A 13,136-nucleotide genomic window follows, 5' to 3' on the forward strand; every position below is an offset into this window, starting at 1 on the left:
AGTGATCGTTTGAATTTCTTAAACTGATCTCTAGCCGTTCCAAGGCCAACAACACGTCCTGTTCTATAGCAGGGCTGTGTAGGTTATTTTAGTTACTCTGTATCTCTAGGCCAATTCCGACCTTCCCTCTCGTGAGTCTGTAAGCCCAGAGGGCGGCAGTCAAGCTCACATCAACAAAGTCGAAAACAAGAGCTCCGCCAAAAATGATCGCATAATATGTCCACGCTAAAGAATTTGGCAAAGATATCACTGTTACAATAATCGCCCAAGGCAGCATCCAGAGGAAGTTGGATCCAAGTGATTGGTAGAGGTACCATCGTGGCGATGTCGCCAGAAGAATTGCCGCAATCTGGCAACTTAAACCATAGAATATGTACGTCCAGTCAATATTCTGTTATATGTCAATCGACATTGGGCTCGCCATTTCATTCTTTTTCTCACATACCTTCCACATAGTTTGAGTGATCTTTGCCACAGCCGTCGAGTCCGATAAATAATGCGCAAATGCCTCAATCCCACGCAACGATAGTGCAATGCACATGATAGTCTCGAAAGCCAATGCAACCAGGCAAGAGAAAAGCGCTGGTTGAATCAGCTCTACAAGGGTGAATCAGTAAGTGGCTACCACAAGACCTGGCACTACACCTACCAATGACATCATTTCTAGTTGCCTTGGGGTATGCAGTGCCACTTTCAGCACGGAACTGGCCCCAGTTATGACCCACAAAAGCCAAAGTGGAAGCCTCCAATGCCTGCACGGGAACCATGACAAGCCCCCAGCGGATCGTGTTGAAGACTCCCCAGGAAGTTGCATAGTCACTACCTAGTAGTATGATTCTATGAACAAGCCACAGATATATCGCATTTCGGATAGCCGACTCGGCAAATGTGTAAGCACTAGGTTTGATAAGTGTCAATAAAGCGGAAAGTCTACAGCGCAGTCTATGCGGGCCATCTGCATCCTTTTGGCAGCGCCTGACGACAACGGTGAGAAAGTACATCAGTCCGAGCAAAGACGATACACTATCACAAACAAGCCGAATTATGGCCTGCATGACAATCGTAGGTTTCCAGCGACCTACATGTACCTTTGAAATGACTAGTAGATCGAGGACGATGTTGATGAGGAACTTTGCAGAACTGATGATCAAAGGCACGTCGGGGTTATCCAGCGCCCTTGTCGATGCAGATAAGGCGGCTTCTATAGCAGACGTCACAGCCTGTACAGATGACAGTCGTACATAGGTGATAGAGGTTTGTCGTACCTCCACTGGCACGAATCCCGAGGCCAGAGTCTTGGAAGCAGCCAAAAATATCACTGTCATTGTTATTCCAAGGGCAGTCTGTGCAAGGATCATTGTGTAGGCCAGGTTCAGCCGTAAGGAGACACTCTGCGTAGACTTGTTCCCAATGACGAGCCATGCAGAGCGGGGCAGGCCCTCGTTAAGCACTTCCACAATCACTCCGATATAAGTGTAGATATCTGTCGTGACGACTTGCTTCGCGTCGATGTTTGCCACCCAGAGCTTGCTGAGAGTGCTGTACAAGGCGGGAAGGGCGAACGCTCCCAGATTAAACAAAAATGAACCGAAATATCTACCCAAGTCAAATTCCCTGTTCAGACAGAGGGGAAAATACACTCACGATTCACGACTCCATGGCTTAGCATTTGGAACAACCTCAGGCTCCTCTCTCATCCCCTGCTCCCTCGCCCTATTGCTTCGTACAGTAGGTTTAGTAGCGTCAGTTTCCATTTCTGCAGATGATATCTGAGTCACGTTCAGAGGGAGGAGATTGGGGTTTGGAAGAGGGGAATTCTCTTGGCACCTTATGCTTGTCTTTACGTGGGCACTTTAAGACGTTGAGCGTTGATAGGCCCATCTTGAGAAGGGCAAACAAGCTAGAAGATGAGATAAGCCACCAAGTTTGACATTGTCGTCCCAAGATATTGTCAAAAAAATCAATTTCTAGGTATTATAGTACTCTTAATTTATTGAGGTTCAAATTCCCCGTGAAAATGATTCCACATCCCCCTTTTATTAGTTGGATTAGTTCGGCCGGTTGCGTTCTAGATCACCATCAGCTAACTACTCATTTCTATTCATTTTGATCCAATTTCCTTTGATTACTAATTTAAGTCTCTAAAGCTATCTTTTAGTAAAATATGGTAAAATATGGTAGAAGTCTAGTGGCCTAGAATGCCTTAAGCGTGGGTTGAAAAACAGGTCATAAATCGAATAATTAGTAGGCTCTATTTTCACCCGATCTGGGCTCTCTTAAGCTAGTTCAGCGATTCCAAAGGTTTAAAATGTAAAATATACGTCTTAAATTAATAAATATAAGTAGTAATATTAAAGGGGACTAGGCAAATTTTAAGCGCTAAATTTGCTTTGAATAGGATGCAATTGATTAAGGTGTAACTGATACTTTGATACGCTCTATGCCTAAGAGACTGTTTACACTGCGTAAGGCAAGGAAGTATTATATTAAATGTTCAGTTGAGTTCGTTGGCCATTTTTCTATTAATAAGAATTAAATATGTGTTCAATAAGTTGATGGTGTAAAGATATATATTTGATTGGGGGGTGGGTAAAATTCAACTGATGACTACTCCGTCCTTGGTGAGGGCTCATGCACCTGACAGAGCCGCATGCTGTATTCCCCTTTCTTCCCCACGTCCACATATTATCTTTTTTACATTTAGAATGAAATTTCAAGTATGCCACGAAAACCCATCTCAAAGTGTGATCATGGGTCTATATGTTTGTCCTCTTCTTCTCATGCTTCGGTAGCAGGGTTCAGAAGACAAGGCCAACGGCAACGTCTCGCTGCCATCAAAGCAGACAACCGAAGCTTTCCACGAGAAGACAAACTCTTCCTTGAGGAAGATGACAGAGTTTTCCCTGCCCCTTTGTTGCTGCCTGGAGATGATCTTGCCGGAGACCTAGATGACGCGCAGAGCTTTCAAGAATGGCTTGATGGCGAACACCGCAATCCGATAACGGCTAAGCAAAAAACTGTTTATGTCGTTCCATCACCTCAAATTGACGCAAATGTTGACTTCATGCGAACATGGAAAACACCAAAATGTCCAGATCATGAGCTTTCCACAAAGCCGCCTAGCACAAAGGACGTCCAAGACTATCTGACTGCCTTCTATCACGGTCTTCCTGTCAAGATGATGCCACCATCTACCTTGCGGTTTATTCCCTGGGAAGAACCCCAAAAGAAAACTCGGAAAAAGATGGGCCCGCAATACCTGGGTCTACAATCTGGCGATGAGTGCGTGCGGATTCGCTCACGTACTTTGTCAGATGGGGTATATGAGGGCCAAGTCAATCTGGACGATCTTCTGGATACTGCTATTGGTATTTTACCGAAAGATGCATATGCTCTCCTAATGCTTGTGGACTTCGATCTCTACGAGGACGATGATGACGAGTTCGTATGTGGCCGTGCATACGGAGGAAGTCGCGTTGCAGTGGTATCTAGTGCAAGATATAACCCCATCCTGGATACTATTCAAGATGTCGAGCGTCACCATGCATGGCCCGCGTCGCATTGCGAGAAGTATATGTCTGCATGTGCTTCAGCAGAGCCAACTGCAAAGAGACAGAAAAGATCTCAGGTCAATAGCCGAGTATCACAAAATTCGACTTTAGAGCTAAACGGACCTGTGAGGGATGCAGTATCAGTCTACCGCTCCCTCCCAGAGGTAGATTCATCGCCTTCCTTGCTGTCCGCGCTGTGGTTGGGTCGGGTTTGTCGGACGGCGAGCCATGAGTTGGGTCACTGCTTCGGTATTGCCCATTGCGTGTACTACGCGTGCTCAATGCAAGGCACCGCGTCTATCTGCGAGGACGCAAGACAGCCGCCTTATCTCTGTCCGGTCGATCTGGCGAAAGTTCTTTGTGCTACTTCTATGTCTGCGTCTAAGCGATACCGGGCTCTTCTAGCGTTTTGTGAACGACCGGGTAATAGTGATACACATTTCTTCGGACCTTTTGCGACTTGGATCCGAAGTAGGCTAAGTCAGATCAAGGACTCGACTTAAGTTTCTTGATCAGCATGCTGCTCTCTGCTTTGCCATGGTGATGATGATAAATGGATGTAGATGAACACAGTCTCTTTCACAAACTCAATAGAATAATTAGGGTTATGAATAAAATTGATCGAGAATATTGGAACAGGAACAGGAACATTCTAGAAAAGAGTCTATGTACATTATAGAGTTGAACCATGGTACTCCCTAGATGGAACCGAACTTTCGACTTCCCAAAAATGGGGTATGCCTTCGAAACCCACTAGTCTTCACATGTGACATGCGACGTCTCGTCCTGTCTTCATCGGCGAACTCCCGAAATTCTTTGAACTTAGTTTTAACTCGGTAAAACTGCCAGTCGTGGTGTGGTATGAGTTCAGGGAGGACCGTGGATGATGCGATGCCGGAGCTCGCCTTAGAGTGGAACGATGGGGTTGAGTTGATGTATCGAAGTTTAAATGCGGCGATCGATTGGAGAGACTCGGTCGGGACAGTAATAAAATCCGTTTCCCGTTTCGTCCATCTCAACAAAACTGAGGCGTCGTTTCAAGCCATATGATCCGAGCACGTTACAAGGTTTCCATTTAGTAATTGTTGAAGGCATCTGTCCTGCTAACAATAGACAACGGGCAACTTGCGAACGGGCTAGTAGTATGAGAGGTCTGTTCGCTATTGCACTTTTCCAAAAGCAGGACTAGTTCGCTTGTTCCTAGTAGCCGACCTTGTTAAGCTCATGTTTCAAGTTAAGAGTTAGGGGTCCTCAGTTTGAGGATGTCTTGCTTTCAGCCAATCCATACTCGGCAGAAGTTCGGATGATGGTGCATGAAACTCTCTGCTATGGCTTTGAAGCTTTAAGACGTTTCACCAGTTCGTGAACTGGTGGATCATCGATCAGCTGTGCGGTCAGAGAAAACAAAAATAGATACTGTTTCAAGTAGAGTAAGGTTCCTGACGGACCGTGGATCTGGGCATTGTTGATGAGGTTCGTGTTCGAGCTTTTTTTTTCCCTGGTTATGTTCCACTATGAAACATCCGACACCCTCCGAAAGGGGGTGGTAAGATGTGGGGAATATAACACCTCGGTATGAGAGATGTAGGAAAGAAAAATCTAAGTTGTAGGGTTAAATGGTTTCCACGGTGATTTCAAAATAACGAAACTATTAAAATAAAAAGCCAAAATAACACCTGATAACTCTCGTTCTGGGACTATTCTCGGCCGATTGTTCCGAATTAACGACTATCGCATTGAGGCGTCGGACTATTTGAGCCTAATGATTTTTTTGAATAGTTTTCTTTGTTCTAGACCATATTTCGTACTCGGTACTTCGTAATCGTATATTTACTTGTACCTTGGATATTATTGAGAGTTGTGTTGGCAGAAGTAGAATTATTGTTCAATGAAGGGTTAGGGGGCCATCGGGTCAGGCATGAAAATACGTACTTTGTACGGAGTATAAGTTTGTTCGAATCCCGAAGAATAGAAAAAAATTTCCTACCTGCATTTGTTTCAACATTTGCTAATTCTTAGTCATTTTGTTCCGAGGCAGCCGTAGCAAAGATACTCTCCTGCATTAGGCCGATCCTAGCAGCGGGTCGGGGAGCTGCAGCTAGAGATGAGAAGCTGTAGTAGTCCCATATCTGGCACCACCAGCCTGTTACAAATCAGCCCGATCGCAATTTCCAAGGTGCAGGTGCTGGGTTATCCTCCAAGTTAAGAGGCTTACCATCACATGCGGTGTCTGCAGCCACTGCTCGTGGAGCTCATCTGCGTGGAGTGAGACATTGCATTCATTCATGCAGATCACTACGTTTAGTGCTGTTTGGGAGCAGGTAGTTTGTGGAGCAGCGGAAAAGAAGCTTAATGGCTAGGGTTATTCCTCGAAATGTTGTATTCAATAGTCCCCTGTCAAGGGTTTCGGGATCTGTCTGGCTGACTGCTACATGGGGCGCCATCAGTACATTAAACAAGTACGGTTCAAAGACAAAATTCACGAGTCTAAGGGATAGTGCTCTCTCCACTTTAACGGCCAAGGAAACGGCCAAGGAATATTTAGCTTGTTTTTGATACCTGACTATCTTTGATAGAGGATTCTTATTTGACTATGCAACCCGCGGAGTGGAGTTTTTCCCATGCGTGACCTGCATAACTTCATATTTCGTTCATATTCCACGCCCGGCTATAAGTAGCGTCTTGACTAGTGCAGGTTGTGACACTAAAGGCCTAGATGCTGACATCCTTGTTTGTGTGTAGAGTATCGTGGAAATTCGGGTTCAACTGTTGGTATCGGCTCTGTGTTGTAGTGTTGTATGTTGTAGCTATTATCTGCAATATTTGGTTCTACAATGTACTCTTCACAATCTGTAGAATATAGTCGTATTCACTCATAGCGACCGTATACTTTGGGAAAATCTCTCACGTTATGCTACACTCTATATTCCGTACTTTTATCTCCGTATATATATGAATAATATCCGAGCCCCTCAAAAGCACCTTAAAGGCAGACCGAAAATTCAGTTGGTGGCTGACAGGTACCCGTAAATAATTCTTAACATTCTTACTATCTCCGGAGTAAATATATTTGAGTTGACAGGTGTTTGACGGAATCGGACATGTCCATCTTTGCCTCATATGGTCAAAAGCGTGCATACTGTGCCTGGGCTAATTCCCCGGCTGTGGAACATGCATTTTACAACAGCCCACTCGGAATGCCGCATAAACTTATTACTTGAGATTTAGATACATGGACTTGAAGTGCTATGAGGCATGGTACCCCAACATACGGAGTACATCGTAGAAAGGTAGAGTAGAGAATATAGTTCCGACTGTGGAGATAGAAAGGGGGTAACTTCAGATTCGATTTTGATACTCTGTACTCCGTACAAAAATTTGGATGTTAAAGGGTTTCAACCGTTCCAAGGTTGATCTTGTTGATCCTTTTCCCCTTAAGACTTGGCAGTTTTCTTTTCTTTTTATATTTTTCTTTTCTTTTATTCTTTATTCCCCATTTCAATCTTCGTGGGGGGCACATCTTCTAGGACTTCCAAATGAATTTACCGCAATGAGCCAGATAGAAGAATTAAGATTTAGATTTTGGTATGATGAATATGATAATGTGATCCATTTTGCAAACTCTCTAACCAGAAAGCCCACAAAGACCAAAAATAGCTCGGAGGGTGGTCCACAATGCGGTAATGCACCGGTTAGCCTCTCAGGAGTCATGATCCACTTGAAATATCCAAGTCTCCATCTCTATCCCTGAGCCCTAAGGGGTCGATACCTCCAAATGTGGAATTGGAGACCGGGGTAGAACCAGTATGAGTCTGTTCCGATGTGGTGCCCTTAATCGATGTGCCCATAAACCTCCCCTCCCGGCTTGAAGTTGATCAGGGGTATATAAACAACGATGGCGATCACCTCTTCGGATCTTCAATTGTTCAACTGTCTTTTTCTTTTTTCAATCTTTTAGTCTATCGTTAATTCCTTTGGCGGCTTTTGCTTGCCTTTCCAGTCTTTCGCTTCTGTATACCCTTGGTCAGAAGATTTATACTTCCAACAGCTTTTGACCTATACATTCGTTAATACAACACACAAAACGCAACATGCGTTCTTCTCTCGTTTTGATCGCCGCTCTGGCGAGCGCTGCTCTCGCCTACCCTACCGAAAGGTCCGTTGAGCCCCGCACCCTGGGCCTCCTCGGGGAGCTCCTCGGCGACATCACTGTCGACGTGTCTTCCATCCTCAATACCATCCTCCATGGCCACTCCTCCGTTGAGCTCTTTGCTGGTCTAAGTGCTGAGGGTGCTGCCGCTCTTCAGGGTGGTGCTCTCGGCTGCAAGTCCGGCGCTATCCACTACAAGGCTAAGGCCGCTCTCAAAGCTTGGCTGCTCTTCCACGCCAACATTGACCTCTCTCTCAAGAAGTCACTGATCTCATGGTGTGAGGGTAACGAGGAGCTCGTCCTCTCCTCAGACGTCCTGGCTGCTCTGTCCGTGTACATCCCCGGATGTGCCGACATCGCTGCCAAGGGTCAGCTTTTCGTGACCATTGAGGGTATCTTCGAGGCTGCCAGCCTCGAGTCTGCTCTCGTCCTGAGTGCTGGTGCTCAGGCTTCCCTTTCCGCTTGGATTGAGGCTCAGCTTGGTCTTGATGTGGGCGTCAAGGTCGGTCTGAATGTCTGCGCCGCTGGCGGTGTTGTCGGCAGTCTGTCGGCTGATATCAAGGCTGCCCTCTTTGCTTGGATCAGCAGCAAGGAGTGTGAGCTCAGCGCTCACCTCAAGATCACAGTCCTTGCCTGGATCAATGGTCACGCCGGTGGTGACCTTGTTGAGATTGGTGCTATTGCTGACACTGCTCTCTCCACCATCTCCGTTGGTGCTTCCATTGGCGTGCACGTCCTGGAGTCCGGCCTCCTGTCTATTGGCGGCCAGGCCTCCCTCGCCGCCTTCCTGGGCGTTGATCTCGCTGGTAATCTCGCTGCTGATGTCAAGCTCGGTCTCGAGGCATGCGCCAAGGGTGGGCTCGCCACCGCCGTGGAACTTGATATCCGTACCCAGCTCGCCATCTGGCTCCACAGCTCCGACTGCACTCTGGGCGTTGAGCTCAAGGCTGTTGTCCTTCTTTGGCTGTCCTTCGCTGTCGAGGCTGATGCCTCCGTTTCACTCGACCTGGTTGGTGGTCTTGTCGGCGATGTCACTGGTCTCCTGACCGAGACCCTCACCGGTCTCAGCGTTGATCTCCGTGGTGCCCTTTCCCTCTGCGCTGCCGGCGGTAGCCTGGTTGACCTGACCTTCGCTGCCCGTGCTGAGCTCGCTGCCTTCCTCAGTGGCTGCACATCCATTGAAATCGATACCAGCATCCAGATCATCATCATCGAGTGGTTCACCGGCTGCAGCATTCCCGGTGCTCCCTCCGCCCCCGCCTCGTCTTCCGTTCCCAGCCTGCCCTCCAGCACCCCTTACCTGCCCAGCACCTCCGCTGTGCCTTCCGGTCCCGGTGCCTCCGTCTCCGTCTCTGTCTCTGTTCCTGCCGGCACTCCCATTCCCAGCGGCCCTGCTGCCTCTACCACCCCCTGTGATACCGAGACCTCGGTCATTGTCGGCTCCACTGTGATCCCCGGCCCCAGCGGCTCCGGCTCTATCACTGTCACTGTCCCTGTTGTTCCCACCGGTACCAGCCCTGCTGAGACTCCCTCCGGCGTCTCTCCCACCGGCACCGGTGTCCCCGGAGTCCCCAGCGCCCCTGTCTCTTCTGGACCCGTTCCCTCCGGCCCCGATGCTACCAGCACTCCCTGTGATACCGAGACCTCGCAGATTATCACCTCAACTGTGATTCCCGGCCCTAACGGCTCCGGTTCTATTACCGTTACCATCCCTGCCGTGCCCACCGGAACCAGCCCTGCTGAGACCCCCTCCGGCGTCTCTCCCACCGGTACCGGCGTCCCCGGAGTCCCCAGCGCCCCTGTCTCTTCTGGACCCGTTCCCTCCGGCCCTGATGCTACCAGCACTCCCTGTGATACCGAGACCTCGCAGATTATCACCTCAACTGTGATTCCCGGCCCTAACGGCTCCGGTTCTATTACCGTTACCATCCCTGCCGTGCCCACCGGAACCAGCCCTGCTGAGACCCCCTCCGGCGTCTCTCCCACCGGTACCGGCGTCCCCGGAGTCCCCAGCGCCCCTGTCTCTTCTGGACCCGTTCCCTCCGGCCCTGATGCTACCAGCACTCCCTGTGATACCGAGACCTCGGTCATTATCACCTCGACTGTGATCCCCGGTCCTAACGGCTCCGGCTCTATCACTGTCACTGTCCCTGTTGTTCCCACCGGAACCAGCCCTGCTGAGACCCCCTCCGGCGTCTCTCCCACCGGCACCGGTGTCCCCGGAGTCCCCAGCGCCCCTGTCTCTTCTGGACCCGTTCCCTCCGGCCCCGCTGCCACCTCTGTCCCATGTGACACCGAGACCTCGGAGATTATCACCTACACTGTGATTCCCGGTGGTCCCGGCGAGTCTGGCTCCAAGACCGTCACCGTCCCTGCCGTGCCGACTGCCACCGGACCTGCTGAGACTCCCTCCGGCGTTGCTCCCACCGGCACTCCTGTCGCTACCGGCCCTGCTGCCAGCACTCCCTGTGACACCGAGACCTCCGCTATCGTCACCTCCACTGTGATCCCCGGTGGCCCTGTTCCTTCCGGCGTCGCTGCCACCACTGAGGTGCCTGTTCCTTCCGGCCCCGCTGCCACCACTGAGGTTCCCGTTCCTTCTGGACCTGCTGCTGCCAGCACTCCCTGCGACACCGAGACCTCCGCCATCGTCACCTCCACTGTGATCCCCGGCGGCCCTGCTCCCTCCGGCCCGGCTGGTACCACCGAGGTGTCCGTTCCTTCCGGTCCTGCCCCTACCAGCCCTCCCACCCAGCCCTCCGGCGGTGAGTCTGTTACCACCAAGACCGTGACTGTGACTGCCACCGTCTGCGGCTGCGAGTAAAGCAGACACCATATCTGGATATATTCCGAAGTCACGACCCTAGAAGGTCTCTCATATTATTTCCTTCAACTTTGTTATTTTCTGTTTTTTTGCCCCCTTTCCCACGACAAGATGACTTCCCCCATCCCACCCACCCTGTGATCTACCGTCCCTAGCGTCTCTGTAGATATCTAATTCTAATTCTAATCAGTTTGTGTGGCGATTGAAAGATCCTGTTCATCATGTATATCACATGTATATCTCATGTTCTGGTGTGCTTATGTATGGTTCTGGGTCCATTGACAGTCTTCTCCCGGCGGATATTGGCATTCTGAAGATCCCTTGTTGACTGATGAGTTGAGCATATATACATTCTTCCCCTTTAATGGAGTACATTCCTTTATGTTATTATGTTGGGTCTTTTGAAACAATTTTAGCGATATATTTTCATACCTTAAGAATCTTCCGAACTAAGCATTTCACCAAGTAGCTAGCTAAGGAAACTGACTGAAGTTTAGGAGAACATCATCATCTTTCCCATTATCAAGGACATTCCGCCTTACAGTGTAACAGAGCACATTGATCATGATAAAAAAACAGTAATTGGAATTCTTACAAAATACATGTACAGCGCTAAAACGCACACATTTCGTTGGGAGTAAATCTCAAAGTTCAAGTCAAACATGGCCAGTGTTAATTCCTCCCACTGGTTCTTGCTGCTCTCGTTTAGTCCTGCTTTGGCTGTGAGGCACTGCTCAGCTTCTCGCTAGAACGGCGACGCATGGCGATACATCTCTCACGAAGTAATTTCTCACGAAACTCAGTTGAATGTATCCATGCAGAAACTGGTTTATCGGGCTAAGTGTTGTGAGTTTGTTAGTATCCGATTCAACATCGTAACTCGAGAAACAACATGACTTGTGAAATTTTTAGACGAACATTAAGTAGGAATTGAATCTGGGTGGTAAAGGATACAAGGTGGAGGTCGGAGCAGGAATCTTTATTCTCAATGACCAACCTGCTCGGCAACTTTTGTTTCACTGTCATCGGCTTTGGACGGATCATCGGCTTTCAAGGGGGGTGGGTTGGAATCCTCGTTCTCATCAGCCATCTTGCGTCGTTTCTCATCAGGGTTGTATCTTTCCAAAGAGCGGCGCCGCTTGCCGTCAGTTTCCTTCTTGGGGCTGCGGCTGCGGCTGCGGCTACGGCTCCGACCACCGCTGGGGCTGCGGCGTCGACGGTTCTCACCACGATCACGTGTACGGTCGGGGCTGCGGCTGCGACTGCGGCTCAAGCGACGAGAATCGCGGCGAGCATAGCGTCCAGATGAGCGGCGAGATCTCGAGGGAGATACGGGCTTAGGAGAGTCTGCCTGGCGCCGTGTGTAACGAGGCGACGAGGATACACTGCGGCTGCGAGAGACGGAGCTTTTTCGGCGGCGGTCTCCTCTGGGGGAACGTGAGCGCGGGGAACGGCTGCGGGAAATGGGTCTTGCTTTAACACGGTCACCGTAATCCGGACTGCTGCGTCTTCTGGCTCCTCCGCGGTTGCGTCGCTCGGGAGATACTGAGTTGCTTGGGGAGCGGGGGCGGCGTTCGTGTCGCCTGTGGCGTGGCTCGTCGCGGTTTCGGCGAGATGGTGACGATGGCTTTGGGGATCGAGATGGAGAACGAGTGCCGTGTGGAGATCTGGATGGCCGGCGGCCGCGACGATTACCAGGCGGCACGTAGGAGTCAAAGTCACGTCGCGATGGAGGTTCACGGAATCGGTCTCGGCTACGGTCTTGGTCTCTGGGAGGCGAAGATCTTCTATTGAAGTCTCGTCCCCGACCTCCACGGCCACCGCGATCACCACGATCACCACCTCTTCCTCCACGTCCGCGGTCTGGTCGCTCGCGGCGTCTCACATCGTCCAGCTCTCGTTCGCGGTTTTGATCTTGTTCCCTTTGGCGTCGAAGTGCTTCGCTGGCTTTTTCAGCTTCGAGCTATGTTGTAGTATGATTAGAAAACATCCGAGGACGAGGGGACGCTTACAATCACCTTCTCTTGTATGAGCTCAAGCTTCTTAGCCTCCAAGAGCTCCTTCGGGACGCCCTGTGGATTAGCCTGACCGCTTAGACACAACGACCACAGTTCTTGACAGAACTTGGGGGTATCTTTGTCTAGGAATCCGGTGAGTTGGATTTGGAGGGATTTGATATCGGGCTAGAAACAGAAACAGATGTCAGCAAACTAGGGTCGAGACGCTAGAGATGCAACGGCCCAACGTACGTAGCGCGGTCCCTCGAGATGCGCGAAACAGAGCTCAATAACGACGTCATCCTCGTTCCCCAATATCTTGGAGATTTGACTTGCGATCCATCTACATAGGTGGGGGAAAAAAGCAACGTCAGTAAACCGGAGATACCGAAAAAACCCCGGGGAAAGTCACTTACTTCTTCATAACCTCAATATTGACCTTGGTCATATCCACCTTCTTATTGAACTCGGGCGGGAACTTAGTCCGCCTGATCAGCTTGGCATCCACGCTAGACGCCATTTTTTGCTAGAGTCCGAGGTGAGGGTAGGAAAGTCCATGACCAGCAAACGAGAGATAGATGTCCGCGGTGCTCTAGTTGCACTCTTGGTCGTTC

At 49.8% G+C, this 13,136-nt stretch overlaps 4 protein-coding genes across 4 annotated transcripts; 2 read left to right on the plus strand and 2 right to left on the minus strand.

Moving 5' to 3' along the window:
• Window positions 1–88: 88 nt before the first annotated feature.
• PEX2_020730 (uncharacterized protein) lies at window positions 89–1,754 on the minus strand (the record flags this gene model as incomplete). The annotated part of the gene is made up of 5 exons (XM_016739348.1): window positions 89–391; window positions 446–597; window positions 650–1,220; window positions 1,266–1,596; window positions 1,645–1,754. 5 exons carry the CDS (start codon window positions 1,752–1,754, stop codon window positions 89–91), a joined length of 1,467 nt encoding a protein of 488 aa, XP_016599287.1.
• Window positions 1,755–2,719: 965 nt separating this feature from the next.
• PEX2_020740 (uncharacterized protein) lies at window positions 2,720–4,054 on the plus strand (the record flags this gene model as incomplete). The annotated part of the gene is made up of 1 exon (XM_016739349.1): window positions 2,720–4,054. The coding sequence occupies one exon, from the start codon at window positions 2,720–2,722 to the stop codon at window positions 4,052–4,054; it is 1,335 nt and encodes a 444-aa protein (XP_016599288.1).
• Window positions 4,055–7,642: 3,588 nt separating this feature from the next.
• PEX2_020750 (putative cell wall protein) lies at window positions 7,643–10,525 on the plus strand (the record flags this gene model as incomplete). Its single annotated transcript, XM_016739350.1, has 1 exon — window positions 7,643–10,525. One exon carries the CDS (start codon window positions 7,643–7,645, stop codon window positions 10,523–10,525), a length of 2,883 nt encoding a protein of 960 aa, XP_016599289.1.
• A 985-nt stretch (window positions 10,526–11,510) lies between these two features.
• On the minus strand, window positions 11,511–13,042 carry PEX2_020760 (PWI domain-containing protein; the record flags this gene model as incomplete). Its single annotated transcript, XM_016739351.1, has 5 exons — window positions 11,511–11,781; window positions 11,859–12,388; window positions 12,538–12,708; window positions 12,775–12,865; window positions 12,939–13,042. 5 exons carry the CDS (start codon window positions 13,040–13,042, stop codon window positions 11,511–11,513), a joined length of 1,167 nt encoding a protein of 388 aa, XP_016599290.1.
• Window positions 13,043–13,136: the final 94 nt, after the last annotated feature.

The sequence above is a fragment of the Penicillium expansum genome (assembly GCF_000769745.1).
Source record: "Penicillium expansum strain MD-8 chromosome Unknown contig53, whole genome shotgun sequence".
Taxonomy (NCBI): Eukaryota; Fungi; Ascomycota; class Eurotiomycetes; order Eurotiales; family Aspergillaceae; genus Penicillium; species Penicillium expansum.